The sequence below is a fragment of the Elephas maximus genome, chromosome 2 (genome assembly GCF_024166365.1).
Source record: "Elephas maximus indicus isolate mEleMax1 chromosome 2, mEleMax1 primary haplotype, whole genome shotgun sequence".
In the NCBI taxonomy this organism is placed as follows: domain Eukaryota; kingdom Metazoa; phylum Chordata; class Mammalia; order Proboscidea; family Elephantidae; genus Elephas; species Elephas maximus.
The window spans coordinates 230,961,958-230,985,235 of record NC_064820.1 but is presented as its reverse complement, the minus strand read 5'-3'; the positions used below and the strand labels follow the sequence as shown (position 1 = coordinate 230,985,235).

Here is a 23,278-nt window from a genome sequence, read left to right as displayed (position 1 = left end):
CACAGTGGAATACTCTGAAACCGTAAAGAAGGCTGAGCTGAGCCTGAGAGTTCCACATGGAAAATCTCCGAGATGAATTAGAGGAGACAAGTATGACAACGTGCTTCTGTTTGTACACATAATAGATACACGCTCACACCTGCACATACGTAATACTTTTTCTAGAAGAATTCACAAGAAACTAAAAAATAATACCTTTGGGGGGTTGGGGACGGGAGAGAGAAGGAAAAGTAAACTCCTATTTTTCGTTTTGTGTCTTTCTCCTGTTGGAGCTAGTCATTAATTTTAGCCCTGTGAATGTATTTCTTCTATTTGAAACAAACAAAAACCTGGTGGGATCCCTTTCTGTTCATAGAGAAGTCTCTGTCTAAGTGCTCAAAGCACTTCTAAGCCTTGTTTTATCTGAGACACGTTATCCCCCTTTTACTGCCAAGAAGACAAAGAACCAGCAACAGTCACGCGCTGGTCTCATTAGAGGGCAGCCCGGGCCAGGGCAGCTGCAGCCCCAGAGCCCAGAGATGCCGCCTCTGCACACACGTGGCCCCAGGCTGGGGAGCAGATACGTTCCTCGGGCAGATGGCTTCAACAATTTTTACTGTGTGAGGCAAGTTTTCCACCGAGCTCTCCTGGCCACCTTGAATAGTATCCATATTTATCTCATAAACAGGTCCATGTCCCCCTCTCCCCTCTCCCGGGAATGGACCCAAGGTGTGATCATAACACTCCATCAGGATTCCCCAACTGCTCTGCGCTGCCATGGCACGTCTGCTGTGGCTTACTTTTTTTTTTTAAAGCTTACAATTCCTAATTTCTGTCCATAAGAAAAGTAACCAAAAAACATGAAGACAAGGACCAAGTCCCCTCGTGTCCTGTGGCCACCCTCTCTGGCCCTCACCCAGCTTCGGGCCCATGCCCATACCCACTCCCTCCAGCCACCGGCCACTAAGGTCATCTTCATCTCTCCAACCCACAGCTCTGTGCTTCCCAGCCCCCATGCCGTGGCAGCAAGAGTCTCCTCCTCACCTCACTCTCTGAGCCCAGCTCAAAGGCCACCTCCTCCACACTCTCCACACCCCATGTCCCCCACCCTATGTCCCCCATCCCAGGTCAAGCAGCGTACTTTATCCTGCAGGTGGTTTGAGCAGAAGGGTGTGGGAACCCCAAACAATGACCTTCACAGAAACCCCATCTTTGGTGAATGTCTGTCTGGCCTGATGCTTAGTGCCCCAGGTTAAGGGACAAAGGGTGGGCAGGCACTTGGGGGCAGCAGGCACCACAAAACCAAAGGTCGCACAAAGGGAGAAATCTTAGCGCACAGGACTACCTGATGCTCTCAAGATGGTGGAAGCAGCTGGCTCTGGGAGGTGGGCACCTGGAGAGTTGCTCTGCACTCTCAGTAGCAGGCGGGGAGACCCTCAGCGTGCAGGAGTGTGTAAGTACCACCCAGACATTGTCACTGGGCCTCCAGAGTGGGGGATCAAGTGAAGGGCAAAGATCAGAGCCCACGGCTGGTGGGTTCCATTCAACAAACACATGTTCCCACCAGCCTCAAATCAAACCAAACCAGACCCGTTGCCATTGAGTCGATTCCAACTCGTAGTGACCCTACAGGACAGAGCAGAACTGCCCCATAGGGTTTCCAAGGAGTGGCTGGTGGATTGGAACTGCCAACCTTAGCAGCCGAGCTCTTAACCGCTGTGCCACCAGGGCTCCCCACTTGCATCAGGGGTGGGAAATACCACAGCTTTCCCATATTTAAAAAAAAAAATTGTCCAGGCCTAACTAGCTGTGAGATGATACAAATGGACGTTACACCAGACAGTCCCCCATCGGTACGGCAGTCACACACTAAGTCCTCACCCCAGCTGGGCAGGGTGGACAGGGAAGGGGGTCCTCAGAGCCAGGAATGCAGGTAAGGCCGCAAGAATGGCAAGCAGAGCCCATTGGAGTCTGGCCTCCTGGTGCCTGGTCCCAGCCCCAGGCAAGCTCCATGTGCTGCTAAGCTGTATGTTCTGTATTATGGGCTGAATTGTGTCCCCCAAAAGATGTGTTGAAGTCCTCAACCCTGTACCTGTGAATGTCACTTTGTTTGGAAATACGGCCTTTGCAGAAGTGAGGTCATACTGGAGCAGGGTAGGTCCTAATCCTATCTGAGTAGCGTTCTCAGGGAGAGGCATAGAGAGAAGACACCATGGAAAAACACATCTAGACTCCAAGGAACCCTAAGAGACGCCTATGGCTACAGAAGCTGGGAGAGACGAAGAAGGATCCTCCCCTGGAGTGGACAGAGGGAGCATGGCCTGGCTGTCACCCTAAACTTAGACTTTTAGCCTCAAGAACTTCGAGAAAATAAATTTCTGTCCTATAAGTCACCCGGTTTGCGGTGAGTTGTGACTGCAGCCAAGGGAGACTGAGACGCCCCCCTTTCAATGCTCCCTCGAAAGATCCAGGCTACAGGAGTGATGGGCTCACAGGACCCCTGGCCCGGGGCATTGAGGGAGATTTAGGAGAGGGAGCTGGCCAATAAGGGGGCCCGGAAGCCACCCCCAGCCCCAGAGCAAGGCCCAGGAACAGCAGTGGGTCTATGGAGACCACTCCTCACTTCTACAGCCACCGCCAAGAAGCTCACACATCCAGTCTCACACCTGCTCATTGAGTTTCACACATCATATTGACCATATGCTCCAGCAGTCTCCTCTATGCCATTCACTTTTTCATCCTCCCACCCAGCCCTCACCTCCCCTCACCTGTGCATGGCATTTCAGACCTGTGGTACCTGGGCAGGTGCTCAAGAGGGCAATGATGAGCCTGCATTCTCTGAGGGCAGGGCAGTCACCGCTTCTCTGACGGGTGGCTCCCTTGTCTCCCCTCCTCCACCCCCTCTTCCCCCGGAGTCAGGGACTGGGACCCCAACTCCTCCTCCTGCCAGTCTGCTCCCCCAGGTCAGGCTCTCTTCTTTTTTCAGGTTGGCACTTTCTTCCCCTCCCCGGCACCATCACTGGGAGGACTCATCCATACCTGGGGATTCTAGAACCTTCCATGTACTGACACTCCCAAATTGACCTCTAGCCAGGATCTCACACCTGTTTCCTAACCCATCAACAAGCAGCACAGAGCGGTCCCTTGCCTGAGAACACATCTCTCATGCAGAGTGCCATGCCCATGTGCCTCCCGTGTCGGGGTCCCAGGGACCCAGTGCTCTTCCACGGAGGTCTCCTGTCTCCTTGTCCACCAGGGACAGTGCAAGAGCCCATGGGTTCTGCTTCTGAGCACTGCACAGGCTCGGTGGACAGTCCGCCAATGGCCGCTTCCACCCTGTCCCCACCTGAACCCAGCCCCCCAGCTCTCACCCTGTCTCTACACCCCTCACTGCACCCCTCAGGCTGCTGACCCCTCCCCACAAGCCCTGCAGAGGGGGTGGGGGGAATGGCTGCAGGGCTGGGTTTGGCCACCATCAGGCTGACCCCCAGGCTGCTACCCCTCCTCCAAACTCTCCGTATTTTACCAGAAGTGATGAGCACTTTTGCAGAGAGCGCCTCATGGGCACCTTCTAGGCTTAGGCTGCCCTCTTGGTTCAGGACTCTGGGGAGGGCGATGTCCTGCTGACTTGAAGGTCTGGGTCCTGCCGCTGAACATCTGGTGCCATAGGAACCACGCCCTTCCAACACAGCTTCCAGCCCACCCCAGCCTTCTGTGGCTGGCCCCAGACCTCGGCCACCTCAGCCACCAAGAACCCCCTGCAGGAGACACCCTGAGGCAGGTGGAGAGGGACAAACTCACTGGAGCCTTTCTGCCTGCAGGGCCTGTACTGGCCAACTCAGCTTGTCCACCTAATAGGCAGGGTCCTTACCGGGTCCCCAGGGACGCCGACCGGGCCTTCTCTTCCCTGGTCACCTTGGGGTCCAGCTTCGCCCTGGGGAGAAACACCCTGTGAGTGTGAGCTCCAGCCGCATGGCCACCATCAGACTGACCACCAGGCTGCTGCGCCTCCTCTCGACTCTCCACATTTTACCAGAAGTAACGAGCTCTTTTTCAGGGCACCTGAGGGGCAGCTTCATCAGTTTACTACTTTGTCCCCTGGACCCCTGCTTTCTCATTTTCCGGGGTTCGGGAAGTGGCCTAGTGTTGGGTGCCCCGCCCCGCCCCTCCCCTGGGCCAGGACTAACTTCCAGCTCCTGATCTCAGAGGGGGCATAGCTGGGGGGCTCAAAGGCCTCGTTACTGGTGTTCTGGGACGTCTCCCCCGACAGGAGGTTCTGGGGACCTCCAGGGAGCAGGAAGGGGTCACAAAGCCTCTACCTAGCCTTGAGCTAAGTCCCCTCCCTGGGTCTTGGTCTTGGTTGGGCTCACCATCCATCAATCAGTGATTTGCTCTATACCCTCCTGTACCCCGCCCCCCGCCCCCAGCATGGGCCCAGGGAGACTTTCCACCCAGTCCAAGGGGTCCTGGTGAGAGGGACCCCATGGCCCAACCTGAGCACTCTGCAAGTCCAGGAGGTCCTGTTCTCAGGGACCCTGGTGGGATGGGGGACTTGCTGGGGTCTGTGGTGGATGCATGAGGGGGACACGAGAGGGCCTGGCACTGCCACTGCAGCCCTGTGACTCAGCCTTGCAGGCAGGACATTCTCTCCCCCTGACTCCCAGCCACCGTGGGGCATGGCACTCTCAGTGCGGGTGAGGTGGGGGGATTTGGGGGTCTGCCTGGCTGCCCACCCTCTGGGCCCAGCAAAGCTTTCCTCTTGAATCACGAGCAGAGAGAGCCCTGCTGTGCTTCCAGGCTTTGGGGCTGGGCTGTGGGGCTGCTCTGCATGGTGACGGCCCCCATTCCTGGTGGTGCCTCTGCCTCAGGGTTTCCTGTGGCCAGGCACCTTGCTGGTCTATTCTCCCATTTGGGGTTTGACCCCAACATCCCCACTCTTGAAATTTCAACAAAGGAAAGAATGCAGGCTCTGTCTGCAGAAGGAGGGTTTACAGTGTTGCAGGGATGGGAATGCAAACGCTGAGAAAATTCTAAACAGGTGGTGGTTGCGGGACCTGCGGAGTAAACCGTGCTGCGTCCTGCGTGTAAGCTCATGCGGCCGGATAAGCGATAAACACAGAGGCTTTGTAGCTTGATGAGAAAGCTTGGACTTGGAGACACTGAACAGGTGGGTGCACATACAACAATCACAACTTTGTTGGACGGTGTTTTACACACAGACAAGGGGTCATAAAGTATACCCAGCTGTTATGTCTAGGTATAATTTTTTAAAAGTGAACTTAGAAAAATTAAATGCAATAATTCTTTTAAAATTAGGTTATTGGTCTCCTTGGTTCAGTTTGGAAATAGGGTCTTTGCTGGCAAGGAGGGTTGGTGCTGGGCATGAAGCAGGCTCCTGGGTGGGTATCTGCAGAGGACTGGGGGTCAGTCCCCTCTCTCTGTGTTAACCTTTGATCTCTGAGTTTTGGCCAAAACCGTCTCCCTACTCCTTCAAAACCAGGCAGACCTCTGAGATGGTTGGGGCCAGGAGAGTCACTCAGACTCAGAGGTCTGACCCTGAGCTCCCTGTCCAGGGGGAACTGCCTTTGTTTGGGGAAGGAGAAGGTGAGCACGTGGTCAGCTGGAACCTGGGGGTAAGGGGGCTAGGAGCATGTACCCTGCAGCTCTGATGGCCCATTCTCTGCCCAGTGCCCCCAGGATGGAGCCCTGCTTAAGAAACGTGACTCACCGGGTCTCCTCTGGGGCCCCTCAGGCCAGGTGTCCCCCGTGGTCCTGTTTCTCCAGGGCCACCCTGCATGGAGAGAAGGGGGGTTTGCAGCACGTGCTGGGGCTCCCAGGCCTGGAGACCCTGGGCCAACCTCCCCCACTCCACAGGACACCCCAGGATTGGTGCCACCTCTCTACCTCACACCCCATAATTTCAGAGACCAGGGTCTCCCTTTTCATTGGAGTCCACCTACTACCAGAGCCCCTGAGACTATGTGTGCCCAGAAGAATCCATAAGCCAGTCCACACTGCTGGCTCATCGCATTAAACCACCCAGGTGCTGTCGATTAGACTCCATAGGGTGATTTTTTGGGGAAGTACATCATCAGGCCTTTCTTTCGAGGCACCTTTGGGTGGATTCGAACCTCCAACCTTTCGGTTAGCAGCCGAGTGTGTTAACCGTTTGCACCTCCAGGAACTCCTCATAGGATTAAAACTACCCAATTATTAGCCGGAGGTTTTTGCCGTCCAGCCAGTCCCTGTAAATGCAGCCCTGGGAGGGAGCTTTTGAACACAGAGAAGAAAGCCTCATAGCTTGGAACTTGTGTAATGGAAGCTCTGTGGGGTTTGTCAGCCCCAGATGAATGAGTCTAGTGGTTTCGGCCTCTTGTGCGGCTCAACGGTAAAGACAGAGTGTGCAGCACAGCGCCACCCCCACCCGGCACTCACCCTCTCCCCAGGGGGTCCGTCTGGTCCTGGGTTCCCCTGTGAAGAAGATGAACAGACAAGCATCAGTTTGCAGGGGGAGGCTGTGTGCCGTCTTGGGGGTCTGGAGCAGGAGACACAAGCTTTGGGATGCTGCTTACCTCATCCCCAGCTTCTCCTTTCTCTCCTGGGGGACCTGGCTCTCCTGGCTCACCCTAGGGTGGGAACATGGATAGGACTGTTTACCTCTCTGACCCCTGGCCTGGTGCATGGGCTTACACACTGTCTGTCTCGTGGGGACCGGGCTTTTGGGCTGTTGACTCCTCACCTCATCTCCGGGGGGCCCCGTGCTCCCCTGCTTCCCAGGTTCTCCATCCGTGCCAGGCTCTCCCTGGGAAAGAGCAGAGAGGTTCAAGGTTATAGACACTCACCCCAGGGTGCGACCGGTGGTGTTTATGAGGCTCTGAGGGCAGGTGTACAGCCTTCAGTGGGTGGGGGCTGTCTCACCTCCAAGAGGCCACATCCAGGGTTGTCCTGAGCGGCTGAGGGTTCCGTGCTGCCCCTGGGGGCTCTGGCCCCCTCGCCCCAGCTCCAGGCCACTCCGTCTGAGCAGCGGTCACCTGAACCTTTGGCTCCCAAAGACCCCGCCCACCCATCTCTACACAAAAACCTGCTTGAATACTTTAACTTTGCTAACCATTAACTTTGTTAACTATTAACCAGTTGCCATGGAGTCCCCCCCAACTCACGGGGACCCCAACTCACGGGGACCCCAACTCACGAGGACCCCAACTCACGGGGACCCCAACTCACGAGGACCCCAACTCACGGGGACCCCAACTCACGGGGACCCCAACTCATGGGGACCTGATGTGTTTCAGAGTAGAACAGTGCTCCACAGAATTTTCAGTGGCTGATTTTTTGGAAGCAGATCCCCAGGCTTTTCTTCCAAGGCGTCTCTGGGTGGGTTCAAACTGCCAACCTTTCAGTCAGTAGCCAAGAGCTTACCTGTTTGCCAAATACTCCTTATAACTGGGCGGTGCAATCAGTTAATATTCTCGGCTGCTAGTCAACAGATTGGAGGTTCAAGTCCACCCAGAGGCACCTCAGAAGAAATACTTGGCAATTTCCTTCCCAAAAATCAGCCATTGAAAACCCTCTGGAGCACAGTTCTGCTCTGACACACATGGGTCACTGTGAGTTGGGGTCAACTCCATGGCAACTGCTTTTTTTTTAAGAAGTAAAACTCAGTTTTTATTAGTGAAGGCACAGTTTTGCCAAAGCGGTGAACTGGCAAGTTCAAGTTCAGGACCACGGGGTAACCTACGCACAGTAAGATGGGATTCGGGAGCCATTTTGCTGGATTCCGGGAAATCTGTGTCAGCAAATTTGGGGAAGAGCCAACTTGACTTTTCCTTCATCTTCCCGGAAACTTTCAGTTGTGATAGGGAATTCCGGAAGAAAACACCAGCAACAAGGACCCAGCTTTGGACCAGACTCGTAAGTGATCTCTTCAGGCTGAGCCTTTCTGCCTACTGCAGCCACCAGCGTCATGCTCTCCTTAAGCTGGCCTGTGCAGAAATCCCTTGGGCAACTGGGAAGGGGTTTCTCACGGCTGTCTCCCCTTCGCCTTCGGACTGATCAGAGTGATGGAGGACAGAGAACATTTGGGGCTTAAACAACATGGACGACCACGGTCTGCTCCTACCATGGCCCCAAAGCCACTCGCCTGGCCTCGCCCACATGAAGGGCCGTGACCTCTGCTGCTTCCTCCTCCAGAGGCCACGTGGTGCCGCCAGGCTGATGGGCTGGTGCCCATTCCTTCAACTATGGGCACAGAATCTGCTTTCAGGGACAAGCCCTGATGAAATACTTGGTGGCCAAAAGCGGCCCCCTTCCCCTCCCAGCTCCGAGGCGCACAGATCACCGACCTTATTTCCTTTCAGTCCGAATGCGCCAGGATCTCCCTTGGGCCCCGGGGGTCCTTGGATGCCCTGTGAAAAGACAGCATCACGCACTGTCACACCAGCAGAAGCTGGCACAGCCTCCCAGGGCATCCTAGCAGGCGCACACAAATGCAAACCAAATTTAAACGCAAATCTATGGGGTGTGGGGGCGGGGGAGGGGGAGTACGATGCATGCTCCGAGGCCTGTGGGGCGACCTCTCGGTGTTAGAAGAAGCATGCGAGTCAGTTATCAACCCTGAAAGCGTGCAGGAGAGCAAGGACTTACGTCAAATCCGGGTGAGCCCTTACAGCCTGGCAGCCCTGGGTACCCAGTTTCCCCCTGGGAGAAGGAAAGAAACAACAGGATCATGAAGCCTCAAGCTAAGGGGGATTCCCCTTCAAACCCTTCGGTTCTGCTCGTTCATCCCTCTGCAGTGTCCCTCTCGGAAAAGCCTACCAGCCCAGAAGATGCTCTGAGCTTAGGTGGGGAGCTTGGGGTCCACTGGGACCTGGGGATTTGCAGCGAATGTCCACAAGAAACACCTCCTGCCCTTCATGCCATCCTCATGATCCCATGCCTGCCCACCCTGGGGCCGGATCTGGTATTGTCCACAGTCCCTGTGTGTGTATGGTCTACGTTTCTGCCAGCCGGGGGTTACCTTCATGCCGTCCACACCATCGATGCCTCGCTTGCCCTTCTCACCCTGTGGGGCACGGAGATGAAAGGGAAGGTTAGGCAAGGTGTATACCACCCATCCGAGGGCAATAACCCAAGTCTTCAACCCGTACACTCGTGTCCCCAACCTGAAACTCACCTTGTAGCCCTTGGGTCCCCTCGAGCCCTGTGGACACAGGAAGGACAGTGAGGCAGGCCTGGGCCCACAAGCAGACCCCCCACTTTGGGTTGGCCAAGTTTGGGGCAAGTAAAGAAGCCCTGCTCAGATCACAGAGGGGCAGTTCCCAATGACAGGGTGCCCATGTGGGAGGAGTCAAAACTGCCCCCAGACCAGGGAAGGAGAGAGGGAGGGAAGGTACAACTCTGCAAAGTGCCTGTGCTTGAGTGTTTTCCAGGAACCACTGGGTGGTGGCCTCGATGCCTCAGAGCCACGGTGACCCCAAAGATGGTGGCAGCAAAGCTCGGGGCAAAATTCACCAGGTAACTGGCCTGGTTCCCCCAGAGATGCAAGAAGGGAGGAATGGCGAGAGGTGGTCTGCCACCACACCCCTTTATGATGGGGACGTTGGCTGTCCTCTGCACCTGTGTTAGGGCCTCACAGTGACAGGGTCATGGGCACTGGCATTGCTGTTCAGGTGAGAAGGCACCTGGTGTGCTGGCAGCTCCGTGCAGGGCAGCCTGCACGGAGCCCATGGCCGCAGACCTGCCTGTGCTGGGAGGACACAAGCCCCAGAGACCAGAGGGAGGCTTTGGACCCTGCGTCTTGCTCACCTTCTCCCCACGGCTTCCTTTTTCTCCCTAGACACCAAAATAGAGGAGAGGGGAGGTCGTGAGGGCTGGCCTTGGAGCTCGGCCCCAGGGAGTTCCTCCGGTAGGGGCGGGGGGACTCACCTTCATTCCCTGGTAGCCGACAGGTCCCAGGTCCCCCGGCCTTCCCTGGAACAGAGAGGATGGGCACATCAGGCACCTCAGAGGGGCAGGCAGACCCTGTGCCTCAGCCCACCTGTCCTCTTGCTCTGGTTCAAGAAAGTCCCCTCCTCAGGACTGGCCGGGCCTTCCCCAGGCCTCCTCCTGGGGCTGGGGGGACTCTGGTCAGCTGAGGGGACACACGGCAGTGGGCCAGAGTGCTGGCTCTGTGATCTGGGAGCCATCATTGAAGGAAAGGCCACCACGGGACTTGGGGGTGCTGGTGGGTCAGGCCAAAGGGATACCCTGAAGGAGCTGGGGGCGGGGTGGGGGGTTAAGGGCACTGTGGAAGAGCTGAGGGACAGTCTGTGGGGAGACTTGTATGGGCCTGCAGAAGAGGTCCCAGTGACTTTGTTTCTCTGTGGTGGACCCTACCTGGCCACATCCCCCACCTGAGTGCAGGCAGGGCCTGTCTGGAGGCCTGTGGAGTTTTGGAAGGAGGGGTCCGTGCCTGTGCCCTGGCCCTCTTCCACCCACAATGGCAGAGCTGCACCCAGAAGCCAGCCATCCATCCAGAAGGTTCCTCTGCCCACCCTGCCTGCCTGGTTCACCTCGCCCCAGGCCCCTCATCCCCACTCCTGGTTGGCACTCACGGGGTCTCCAGCGTCTCCCTTCTCTCCTGGCAGCCCCGGCTTCCCACGCTCTCCCTGGAACACAAAACACAGGTGGAGCCGGTGAGGGAACCCCAACTTCCTCACACAGGAAGGCTCTTTACACGATACTCCTTCAGTCTCCGGGGTTTCTGTGGCTCAAGTGCCGTTTCTACCAGTCTTGGCCTGTGCTGGGGTCAGAGCTCAGGGCCCTGTGTCTTCACCCCCCACCCCCAGGTCCCCAGACCACAGGGTTATCCTCCTACTAGCCAGACCCGGCCCCTGGGGTGACCCCGGCCATGCAGACCGAGCACCCAGAAACCTGGACTTGGATGTGCCGTCTCCCAAGCTGTGAACATAGGACCCAGGTTTCCACGCTATTACACAGAGGGCCCTGGCCGGAGACGGGGTGCAGGTCCATGGTACGTGGAGAGTTCCCTTCAGAAGGACATGGCCTCTACCACAGACCCCACACTTCTCCTGCTCCCAGACCACCGGGAAGGGGGCTGGGTGGGTCAGACCTCCGGGCAGGTCTGGGAGCTGCCGTATTCCATACAGCCACAGCTGCTGCCCTGGCCCCACCACATCCGGCTGTTACCCACCCCTGGTTCAGGGGCATTCCCCCGATGTCAGGTTCCTTCACTGCCCTCTGTGCACAGCCCGGCATGGGGCAGGCACCAGGGGCTGGCTTCCCGCCTTGTCCTTAAACCCTAGACCTGAGTCTTCAGGGACCTTTCTCCCATCAGCTTTGCTAGACAAAAGCACAGAGCCAGTGTGGCCACTCACCTCGTACCCAGGATCACCCCTTGGTCCAGGAGGTCCCCTGGCAGGCTGCAAGACACAAGAGACAGTCAGTCCGAGACAGCGTCAGGATGGCCCCAGGCCCAAGGGCAGCTGCACCCACACTCACCTGGCACTCGAAGGAGCAGCACTGTGCGGGAAACAGAAGCCATGAGTCAGACACTGGGGAGCACAGATGGCCCCCCAACACCTGGCCCACTCCGGTAGGCTTGGCGAGACATGAATGGTGACCCCAGCAGCACCCAGGTCATGGGTGGGGGTGGGGGGTAAGGGGTAGGGTAAGACCCAGGGCAGCTGAAGGGGCAGGCGGCACCCTGCTAACGGGGGATGAGGACGGGCTTCTTACCACTTGCTCCACGTTATCTTTCTGGAAAGTGAAAAGGAAAAGCCGAGTTAATTTTTACTGGTGGCCACAGAACTTCCCAGCCTTCCAGACAAACGGCATGGGGGTGTGCAGCCCTCACAATCATGTCGATGATGGTGTCAATGGTCTGTCTGATGGCCTCCTCCGCATCCCTCGTCTGGTCCCAGTCGGCCGCTGTGAAGTTGCGCCGGTATGTGTGGTCGGTGGCGATGATACTCAGCCGGGGCTCCTGAGCCGGGGATGACCCAAACAAGGAGGGGACGTTAGGGCCACAGCCTGGAAGTGGACCTGCCACCTAGGACAGCCCACCGGCCCAGCCCAACGGCCCAGCCCAACCTGCACCCTGACCCTCTGAGGGTCTCATGGTCCTGATGCATGGAGCCCAAGCACCAGGTCTGTGAGGGCTTGGCCTGTTCGAGGGTGTCCCCACCTCAAGGGGGCTACACGAGGGTCCTGGGGAGGTGGGGGCCCTTGAGACAGACCCTGAACTTGCACCTGGGAGGGGGCATAGAGGGTGGCAGAGCCTGCTGTCAGTGCAGCGTCATGCAGATGAGGGACCCCTGACCCCTCTGCAGACCTTGTCTTGGGTGCCCCCCACCCCCAGCCTCAGCTTTGTGGGGACGCATGCACGGGAGTGCAGTAGGGTCCTACCAGGTGGTCAGGCGTGATGGCCACGGAGAAGACTTTGATGCCCAGGTGCTTGGCCTCATTGACGGCATCCTCCAGGCCACCACATGGCTCCTTATAACCTTCCAGGGGGTGCCCGTCTGTCACCACGATCAGGTACTTGTTCTCCTTCAGGTGGGAGCCCCTGGAAAGGGTGGGGCACAGTCAGACCTGCCCTTTACACCAGGCTCTCCCCACAAGACTGATCGTGGGGGTTCAGGGCACGCCCCTCCACCCCCGTGCAGAGTCCTGAAAGTAAACCACAGGGCAGAGATCCCCAGGGAGGGGGGTGATAGGCAGCAGGGGAGACGTGTGTGGCTTTGCAACATGGCTTTTAATCTGTTCCATATGGACACTCCGTTTCTCTTTTTGATCCTGGCTACGTACTGAAGATTATAAAAAGGGTTTTAAAACAGAAGATAAAGATTTTGTGGGCTCACATGTCTCTACAAATGATTTGAAAGATGCATGCACACCAGGCAAAAGAGGCACGGGCCCTCGCAGCAGAGACGAACCGGTGAGGACGATTACTTCCAAGGCGCCTAGTAACCCTGATTTACAGACTATGAACTGATGGCTTAATTAACCAGCAAATGCGTGACGATGGCTGGGCTGGTTTGGCTGATTGTATCAGTACGTGGCTGCAAATGATGGTTGCTTGGCCACTATTTATTTTTGTGGGAAATGGATGTGATAAAAAAAAAATAACAGGATAACCCACAGATAGCCTCAAACACAAAGCATCCCCAAACACAAAATAGGGGCTCTTCTCAAGAAAAAAAGGTTTAAAGTAAGGGGAGAGGATGAAAATTGAAAATACAGATGGCACGTAGCCTCTTCCTGGACCACCTGGAAACGCTCTAAGAGTATTTTCAGAATAAATGGATGTGTGTCTATTTAGGGTGGCCAGTGTTTCTCTCCATGGCTCCACATGTGACCGTGCTCTCAGGTTCTGCCACATCCCTAAACCCAGCAGCCTAGATCTAGTTCCACCACACCTCTGTAAAGACAAGAACAGACAGGGGGACTTGGACTCAGCACTCCTGCCTCTGTGGTTCCTTGTTAACTTGGAAGCGACAGGGACTCACTGAGCCACAAAGGAAGCTTGTCCCCTCCAGCCCCATGCTGGACACATGAGGGCTTCTTCTGGACCAAATAGGGGAAAAGAAAGAGGGGAGTAGAGGCCGACACCTCCTCCCGCACCTCCTCCTCCTTCTCCTCCACCCCCTGTGCCTGCATCTCTTGTGTCTCTTCTTCCTGCACCCACTCCTCCTGGCACCTCCCCCTGCCAGTGTTGAGTGGTGGTCAGAGCAGCTCAGGGGTCTACCTCATCTTGCCCTTAAAGCTCCCTTGGTGTTACTTTGCCATTTCTGCAGTGGGCGCAGGCTTGGGGATGCCACACTCTCTTCCAGGTGACTCACCCATAAGAGGCGTGGTTTTGACCATCATCTCCCCCCACCCCCACCCCCCCACCCCCCCCCACCCCCATTGCTATCGTAGAGAAAGAATTCGGGACATTCTGAAAAATAACCCCTCAGCCTGGAAAACGCATTTGAAAAACGAAACAAATCAAACCAGCTATTCTGGCTTTGTCATGATTTTGCACTGAACTGTGTTTCCTTGTGGGCAGCTGAGGGCCTGGGCTGAGCCTGGTCAGGGATCCCCAACCTCCCTCTTCATGAGCACAAGCACCAGGCTGGCCTTCCTCCAATGTCACTTCAGTTCAGAGGAAGGCACTCTCCCAGCAGCTGGGTGTCGTCCCTGTCATGGGGGCGCTGATACTTAGCCATGTCTTTCCATCTTTGGGTGGACATAAGGGTGCAAGTACACCCCATGAGAATGCTCCCTGTTATGGTCTGAATTGCGTCCCCCCAAAATACGTGTCTTATATCCTAGCCCCTATACCTGTGGATGGAATCCCATTTGGGAACAGGGTTTTCTCTGTTATGTTAATGAGACTCTCGTGATAGAAAAGGAACCAATCAGGCACAGAGAGAAGGAAGTACAGACAGGGGAAGTTAGATGCCACCCAATGGGAAGATCGGTGAAGGTCACCAAGGAGCTGAGGAACAGAAGCTCAAAAGAGACAAGGACGTTCACCCAAAGCAGACAGAGAAAGAATGCCTTCTTCTAGAGCCAGTGCCCTGAATTCAGACTTCTAGCCTCCTAAACTGAGAGAATAAATTGTGGTCTGTGAAAGCCACCCACTTGTGGTGTTTCTGTTACAGCAGGCACTGAGAGAGTAAAACTTAGCACCCAAGCTTCAACTTCTGGAATCTCTTCCCAATAGGAAAGATGCCGCGAAGGCACCTCCTCCAGCCTCTAACCCAGACCAGGTCAGCCAGCTGCCTGGTGACGCAGCCCGTGGGCCCCAACCCCTGCGTCACGAGAGGGAACCACGTGATCAGGTTAACTGCAGACGAACTGCCAGCACTTGGCGACTGTCTGCCTGAGAGCTCAGAGCCTTCAGCCAGGCTGTGGGGCATGAAGACTATGGCCCACCTAAGGCCATAATCCTGAGAACCATAGGGCCCCCACCACCACAGGGCGGATGGAACAGACGTCTGGAAATCTGTGCACCACAGGGGAGGGGGGACACTGGGGACAGTGACTGGGGTGAACTGTATAGCCACAGATTAAGCCTCTGGTTGGACTAACCACTATGTCCACCCTGACTGTTATCTGCCTGTCACCACTACCAGCTGAATACACTGACCGTGCTGAAGCACCGACAGCGCCGACCCACAGGCTGCCTTCTTCAGCAAACACTCATCTCACAGCCTCTCTTCTCTCTGTCTGGCTATGTCTCCTTTTCTCTGTCTCTATCTCTCTGTCTCTCTGTGTATCTCCATCTCTGTGTCTCTGTCTCTCTCTGCCTCTATTTTGTCTCTCTGCCCCTATTTCTGTCTCTCTCTGTACCACTTGGTGTGCCCACAGGCAGTCACTTGGCGCTGCCCTGGCCACAGTTCACTCAGGAAACAGGTCAAGGGAAGCCAGAGACTGGGCAGCCTCTCAAAGCAGGGAGGAGGGCCTGTGCCTTTCAGGAAAGGGCCAGGGCTGCGCAGGGCCGTTGATACAGCCACCTGTGGCCGCGGCCCACTCACCCGACAAGCAGCTCCTCCAGCCCCTTCTTGATGGCGCAGTCAGTGTAGGTGCCCTTGCCGAAGTACTTGACGGCATCCACGCTGCTCTTGAGCTCATCGCGGCCGCTTGGCATGCGGGTAAGTCCCTTGATGATCTCCACCTCGTCACTGTAGTGCAGTGCGCCTGCGTTCCACACCAGGTTGCGGTCACACCGGTAGTACCTGTGAGACACAGAGGGGGTGGGGGTGGGATGAGGGAGAGGAGGAGTGGGGCCTTCTGAGACCCCCAGGACAGACGAGTGTGGTGCCCAGGATTCACTGTGCGGTGCTCCCTTGAGCAGACCACGAACTTCACCACCACCGCCTCAGTGCTCAGAGTAAGAGCCACACACTCGCTGGTCCAGGGAAGGACCAGCCGGCGTGAGCCCCCAAGAAGGCCTGGCCCTGGGAGATGACACGGGCGGTGGGGGTCCAGTGCCAGGAGGCGTCACAGAAGGGGGGGTCACAGAAGGGGGAGCAGAAGGAACAGACCCTGCGCGGCCAAATGTTTAAGCCGTGACACAGACAGGAGGCAGGCGAGCGCTAAATGGGACCCTGATACGGCAGTATTGGGTATGAGCCCTTCACTCCCAGGAAGAGGCCCAGGGTCCCTCCCCTACTGTAGGTCCAGGTGCAGCCAATCCCTCCCCCGAGCCTCCCAGGCATCTATCTGCTCTTTCCAGGGCCTGCGGGTGGTCCTGCCCCACCTGCCTACTCGGCAGACTAACAGCACCGATAGCAGATGGCCAGACCCCATTTCACAGATGGGGAAACTGAGGGCCAGAAACACCAATAACGGGCCAAGGGCATCTGGAGAGAGTTGCTGTGGGAGGACCACACAGCCGCCGCACAGCCTCCTGACCTCTATCTGCCAGGCCCGGCCATATCCGGGCCCTCGCCCCATCCCCATCTCTGCACCAGCTCATCCCGTGAGGCCTTCATGGACGTGGGCATTTCAGGTCAATCGAGACCTCTGGTCCCATAAGAGTTCTGAGCAGGACATCCCTCAGGCGTGGAAGGGATGATTGAGTGGTCTGTGTGGCCCTTCCTGGGGGAAAGGAGGCTCAGGGTCCCCTCATGGCTCCAGTCAGAGGTGATGGACTGGGCAAGAAATAGGAGCGCCTGTACTGGCCAAGCCCTTGTGTGTGCCGCCCCCCTCCGTCGCCTGCAGTGTAGTGGGGGCTCCCCCATCACAGGCCAGGGAGTCTAATGCACCCTTCCCCATGGCCCAGGATGGGCATGTCCATGTTCCCAGTTGCACCCACTGCCCACCACCCGGAGCTCCATGCCTCCCTGTACCCCTCAGCTTGACGTACACCTGGGGCTTGTGTGGGTCCACTGGATGAACGGATGAGCAAGTAAATGAATGAATGGATGAGTGAATGTGCCACACCCCAAACCCCAGAACCAAGCCCTATCTAGTTTCGGTTCTGGAAGCCTAGAGCTTCTGCCTCTCACAGCGCTAAGTGAGGCGGGCCAGTGCCTCCAGCCCCTCCAGCCCCTCAGCTGGTGGCATCTGATGGGGAAGGAGATCAAACCCATGCACTTGGGCATCCCGTCCAGGTGTTAAAGAGGGGCGCCCTCTGCAGCCAGCAGGCTGAACTGCACGCTCCCCTGGGTTCTTGCCAATTCACTGAACCCACTCCATTTGTGGAAACCCTGGTGGTGTAGTGCTTGAGAGCTGTAGCTGCTACCCAAGAGGCTGGCAGTTCAAATCCACCAGGCACTCCTTGGAAACTCTATGGGGCAGTTCTACTCTGTCCTTTAGGGTAGCTATAAGTCAGAACTGACTCAATGGCAATGGGTTTGGTTTTTGGTTTTTTTGCTCCATTTGTTGAGGGAAAGCCACCTTTTCTGGCCACGCGTTGGGGATACTGTGAACCCCAGTCTCAGCACAGTCCTCACCGGTCCCCACTGAGTGACACCGTCAAGCCTGCTCTGCGGCCTCACAGGGCTGTGTGGAACTCAGCGTCACTCTCACCCCTCTGAAACACTTTGAACCTAAGGAGGGTACTTGGAGCTGTATGGCCAACATGCTCTCTCCTCAGATGGGGAAGCTGAGGCCCAGGCTTGCCCCTCCGGGTAGTGTTGGGCTGACACCAGGCCAAAGGTCTTCTGGGTCCCTGCCTCCTCTCTGAGAGTCCTGGTAGCAATGCAGAAGGAGAGATTGTCAAGGTGTGCTCCATTCTTACCTGTCTCTCAGGTTGTCGATGAAACGCTTGGTGAAGGCCTTCACCCTATCCACCAGGGCCCCATAAGGCTTCAGCCTCAAGGCCACACTTTCCGAAGTATCCAGGACAAAAAACAGGTCCACTGGGCAGTCTGGGCACAGGTGGGAATAAGACGTCCTTCAGGTTCATGCCCCTGTGCCTTCGCCCAGGTGAGTCCCCTCCCATCCGCCACCTACCACAGCGCTGTTCAGGCTCCCTGGGCAGGTGAGTTACTGTCACCCCTCCCCGCCGCACAATCACACCCTCAACAGCAAAAGTGCTCACCTCGAGCAGAGGGGACAGAGGGGCTGACAATGAGAGACCCCTGCTATGTCTCTGAAATCACACCTGGCTTGGCGTTAGAATGTCTGTCTTATAACCGACCCTCCAGAAGGGTAGGAATGCCCCCGTTCCCACGGGCTTGACAAATAGAACCATTTCTTCCCAGAAAGTTTTCAAATCAAATTCAGAACTACTGGGGGCATGATCTTCAGAATAAAGGTGTGATCTGAACAGGTGACCATGTTCCACGGTCAACTGTCAGGCATGGAATCAAATGGAATTAATTAAGCTAGGAAAAACAGTACTTGGCCATCACAGTGACCTTTGGGATAAAAGATTAGGCCATGTCCACACAAAATGGAAAAAAGAAAAACTGGGAGCAGAAAGATCTTGCTGCTTCTTGCTGGTGGTTCCCCCCATCCCGTCCAGCCTCACCTCCCTTCAGCAGCAGAGACATTAGAGGTGACACAGCCCAGAGGCCTTCCTGGGGATGGGGAGATACCTTCAGCACCCCCACAAGGCCCCCTCATCTGCAGCTCTTAAGAAATGGGAGAGCGTGGGGCCCTGCTCACCCGGCAACAGCCAGGCTGTGTCTGGTCCCGGACTTCGGCTCTCCGGCAGCAGAAAGCACTGAGACAGAGATAGGGTAAGCCCACTCACCCTGGAACGCAATGGCCTTCGAGTTGGCTGGGACGTCTACGTCCTGGGCGGTGGCCCAGCAGGCCTGCAGCAGCAGGGGGAGTAGAGTGCGAGCCAGCCTCATGTCGCTGGCCGCGGATCCCCGCTAACAAGAGAAGGTAGGGTCGGCCCAGAGAGGGGACAGGGAGAGCAGAGAGGCAGGCAAGAGAGAGGTGGTCTTCTGCTCTCCGGCAGCTGGCTGGAGTTACAGCCCAGGAAGGGAGGGAGGCAGGGAGGGGCGAGGGAGAAGGAGGGGGCAGAGGCAGGGAGGGGCTGGGCCGGGCTGGGGGTGCGGCTGCAACTTGGGAGTGAGTCACAGGAGCCTGGTTTAGGGTCCTTTCCCTCTAGAACCATCCTGAAAAAGAAAGCCAGTATTCCCTGGAATAGCTTTGACACAGCATCCTACTCAGCTAAAGAAGAATTCGATTTTTCCTATTTTTTCACAAGTTCTGGAGTATTTTTATTTGTTTACAGTGGACCGTAGTTCTCACCATAGAACAAAACAGCAGCAGAGTTGGAAATGTCGGAAAAAGAAAGTCTAACTCAAAACAAATTTCCTTGAAATATTTCTTGGTGGTTGCCAATCCCAACGCCTTCATGTGGAATTGATGGCGGTGTTTACCCTGATCGCCACGCTACTTGCTTTCCACAACTGATGTTCGTATTTGTCTAAATGTTTCAAACCCATTGCTTTGTCGAATTTCCAAGTTATTTTCCATGCAAATATTTCTCCACGGTTCAGTTAAATACATAGTTTCAGAAGCTAATTCCTTTTTTCACTATGTGAAGCAGTGTGAACAAAAAATATACATTCTAAGAACATGTACTGTAGACTCCACACTGTGGGAGGGGGGACCCAGATGTGGCCAGACCCACCCCGTCCCAGAGAAGGTTCCAGAAGACCTTTCCCAGAACTGGAGTTCTTGACACTGGCCTAATAGTTGAAATGTTTTATCACTTGAAATCATGGGAAAGCTGTATCACCATATTAAAGAGAACTTTGAGAGAAGTTTTTGAAGTCATACTTCATTCCATCACCCACTATTATTGCTCTGGAATTTCACCTGATATTTTCCCCGTATCTACTCCATGGGATTAAACGCTTATTGTGCGTGTAATTTCGTTGCTGTCGTCAGTTGCCATTGAGCCGGCTCCGACTCACGACGACCTGGTGTGTGACAGAAGGAAAGGCAGACCAGTCCTGCACCATCTTCGTGGCCCTTGGCATATCTGAGTCCACTGCTGGGGCTATGGCGTCAGTCAGTCCATCTTACGGAGGGTTTCCCTCATTTTCGATGACCTTCAGCTTTACCAGCCTTGATGTCCTTTTCTAGCGATTGGCCTTTCCTGATGATGTATTCAAAGTAAATGAGCTGAAGTCTCGCCACCCTTTCTTCTAAGGAGGATTCTGGTTGTATTTCTTCTAAAATTGGTTTGTTTGTTCTTCGGGCAGTCTGTGGTACATTCAGTATTCTTTGCCAGCACCGCAGTTCCAACGCATCTATTCTTCTCTCTTCCGTTTTCATGGTCCAGCTTTCCTTGCGGGCCACGTATTTCATCCAGACTGTGGAGTGACCATCTCTCTGCTGCTCCTAGGGTTTTGGTGCTGCCTGCTTGGTGCTGAGTGACACTGGTTTATGGGCTTCGATCCAATCACGCTGGTCACTTGGCCTCTCCATGTCTGCAAAGATTGGTAACTCTACTGAGCTTGTAGGTTTGGGAGGAGAAAGGGAGATACCACCAGCTTCAGAAAGAGGCCCCGGCTCATCCTTGCCCAGACACCTAGATCACAGGAACGGTGAGACAACAAGTGTGTGTGTGTGTGTGTGCACATGCGCGCGTGTGTGTTGAGCTGCTAAGTTTGGGGATGGTTTGTTATGTGGCAAGCGATAACCAACATATTATCTACACAGATGGAAAGAAACACTGCCCATCCCATCACACAGAACATCTTCCCCAGCGTGAGCACCCTACCCGGTGGCTTTTGGTGGCAGTTCACAGAGTACCACTGTCTCTGCATTAGTGAGTCTGTGGCTGTGGCGTGTGAACGTGTAGTGACGAGCTTTGGTGTGACAGTGAGGACAACAGGACGCACCAACATCACCGCTGTCTTGTCTGGCAGACACCTTGGGCTCAAACATGTCATGATCGACTCTTGGCCTCTCTGCACCCCACTTCACTCTTGGCAGGGCTGGGGGTGCGTGAGGGTGCACAGTTTAAGACAGTGTTGCAAATGGTGAACAAACCCGCCTGCTAACCAAAAGGTTGAAGGTTCAAGTCCACCCAGAGTGCCTCAGAAGAAAGGCCTGGCAATCTACTTCTAAGAACTCAGCCATTGAAAGCACTGTGGAGCACAGTTCTACTCTGACACACATGGGGTTGCCATGAGGAGGGGTCGACTTCATGGCAACTGGCTCCATCTCGGGGTGGTGCCAATGTGGGCGTCCCCACACCACTGCAGCCTGGTGGTGCCCTCACTTCACAGCTCAGTGACGATGGCCTAAAACACCCTTTTCTGTTTCTCTTATGGTGCTCATTATGGAAAATTTGAAAAATACCACCCCAGAGGTCACCAGGCTCAGTATTTGCCTGCATTTCTTGTGGTCTTTTCTCTCCCCTAACATTTTTGTAGAAGTGTGATCACTTTGCATACATCTGTTGACACGCCTCCATCGGTGGTCTTTGCTGACTTTAAAAGTGTGGCTGCTCCTGGGGCAAAAGATGAAAAGTACAGAAAATATCAAAAAGAAAATACAGTGCTACTGAATTGGACATGGAGAAATTGCTGAGATGGTGTATGTTTTGTTAAATATATTTTCACCACAATCAAGTTAAATTTTTAAAAAATTACCTCAAATCCCACCCCAGGCATGCCCCTGTTGGTGTATTTCTGTAGACCCCTTTCCCCTTGGACTTTTCATGCTCGGTTGGAGTGAGCTGTCTCTACCCCCTCATTCTCTGACTCCCTACTGTCTTCAGGGACTCTCCCAGGTCCCCATGAAAGAAAGGTGGCATCAAGAGCCTGGCCTGCCATTGTTTCTGGCAGTGTTGACAACCCCCCAACAAACACACACAAATGCAGGCCATTCAACGTCCAGTAACCATGCAGAAAACCCAGTCCTCCGACCCACAGGTGCTGAGCAACTCCCAAGGCCCAGGTGGTCTGGTACCCGGGGTGAAGTGCCAGACAGACAGGGCCTGCCCTCCTGGGACCATGCACTGGAGATTCGTGACCAAAGTCATCTGCAGTGACTATGCTGCCTCGTGACTCCCATCCCGCGTGGGGGGTAGTAGCGGATTGTAGAGGAACTGGAACCCAGTGAATTTACAGCTGCTGCCGCGTTGGGGAAGAGACGCCATCTCCAGGGTGCTCAAGACTGGGAAGAAGTCAGAACTGAGAGGCACAGTGAGGAGCGCCCTGACCCAACATCCAGCTGGGTTCTGGTTAGCATCCAAGTGGGGACTACTACACTGTGCTTCTTGTCCCATAATTATTCCCCAACTATTGCTTAATTCTGCTTCTTGGGTATCTACAGCATGTTTTCTGAAGCTTCAGATAGATACATGGCTCTCATAGCTACTGTTATTGCTAGTTGCCGTCCACTCGGCCCCTGATGCGTGGTGACTTTGTGCACGCCCGCCCTCCACCTCCAAAAAAAAACCTATTGCCATTGATTACGACTCATAGTGACCCTATAGGACAGAGTAGAACTGCTCCATAGTTTCCAAGGAGCAGCCGGTGGATTCAAACTGCTGATCTTTTGGTTTGCAGCCGAACACTTAACTACCATGCCACCAGGGCTCCGACCTCATGCACAGCAGAACAAAACACTGCCTGGTCCTGCACCATCCCAATGGTGGGTTTAGGATCAGGCCATGTGATCCATAGTGTTCTTCAGAAGTAGATCGCCAGGCCTTTCGTTCTAGTCTGTCTTAGTCTGGACAAAGATTACGTTCAGCAAACCTGTCCTACATCATAGCAACAAGCAAGTTTCCACTTACAGACAGGTGGTGGCTGCACGTGAAGTGCAGGGGCCAGGAATTGAACCCGGGTCTCCTGCATGGAAGGGAGGAATTCTACCACTTAGCCACCACCATCTTATATTATATTTACTAGCCATTGAGTATTAGAGAACTCTTCTCCACTGCTTTCACCAATTTACATGGTAATGAAAATCAAAGTCACAGTTATTTTCCCATAAACTCCCAGGCTGCTGGTCTGCTCTCTGCTGAAGTTGGTGCTGCAGGTGAAAACCTGGGGCCAGCCAGCCTTTGCTTCTTTGTAGGGAACTTGTTGAACAGAAGGAAAGGCAGGAAGAGAGTGCCCAACTGGTAAGGGTGTTGCAGCCTGGCATGGCCGTGACCAGTGAGACCAGGAGGGAAGTCCTGTGACTGCAGAATCGCCAACACAGATGGATGCCCAGAAGAGGACTCTGTGGGCCACGAGCAGCCAACCTGTCCGGAAGCTTTCTATGAGCCAGCTCTGAGCTGAGCCCTGGTTGGCCGATGAGCACAGAGAGGGCACCATTGGGAGGGGACGGGGCAGCAAGCCCACCACCCCGTCCCAGTGTGAAGGGGGGGGGGGCG

General features: G+C 55.3%; 1 protein-coding gene across 1 annotated transcript in view; it reads right to left on the bottom strand.

Annotated features, from left to right (window-relative positions):
* COL6A1 (collagen type VI alpha 1 chain) overlaps positions 1-18,931 on the bottom strand; it is a 32,194-nt gene extending 13,263 nt beyond the window's left edge. The window contains exons 1-20 of the mRNA XM_049875058.1: positions 18,674-18,931; positions 17,714-17,843; positions 15,504-15,704; positions 12,385-12,544; positions 11,834-11,962; positions 11,716-11,736; positions 11,479-11,499; positions 11,355-11,399; positions 10,572-10,625; positions 9,904-9,948; positions 9,784-9,810; positions 9,152-9,178; positions 8,996-9,040; positions 8,623-8,676; positions 8,322-8,384; positions 6,719-6,781; positions 6,552-6,605; positions 6,415-6,450; positions 5,708-5,770; positions 3,851-3,913 (exon numbers count right to left, since the gene is read on the bottom strand). Coding sequence (XP_049731015.1) covers positions 3,851-3,913; positions 5,708-5,770; positions 6,415-6,450; positions 6,552-6,605; positions 6,719-6,781; positions 8,322-8,384; positions 8,623-8,676; positions 8,996-9,040; positions 9,152-9,178; positions 9,784-9,810; positions 9,904-9,948; positions 10,572-10,625; positions 11,355-11,399; positions 11,479-11,499; positions 11,716-11,736; positions 11,834-11,962; positions 12,385-12,544; positions 15,504-15,704; positions 17,714-17,843; positions 18,674-18,776 — 1,404 coding nt within the window. The 5' untranslated portion in view covers positions 18,777-18,931. The remainder of the gene's footprint in view (positions 1-3,850; positions 3,914-5,707; positions 5,771-6,414; positions 6,451-6,551; positions 6,606-6,718; positions 6,782-8,321; positions 8,385-8,622; positions 8,677-8,995; positions 9,041-9,151; positions 9,179-9,783; positions 9,811-9,903; positions 9,949-10,571; positions 10,626-11,354; positions 11,400-11,478; positions 11,500-11,715; positions 11,737-11,833; positions 11,963-12,384; positions 12,545-15,503; positions 15,705-17,713; positions 17,844-18,673) is intronic.
* Positions 18,932-23,278: the final 4,347 nt, after the last annotated feature.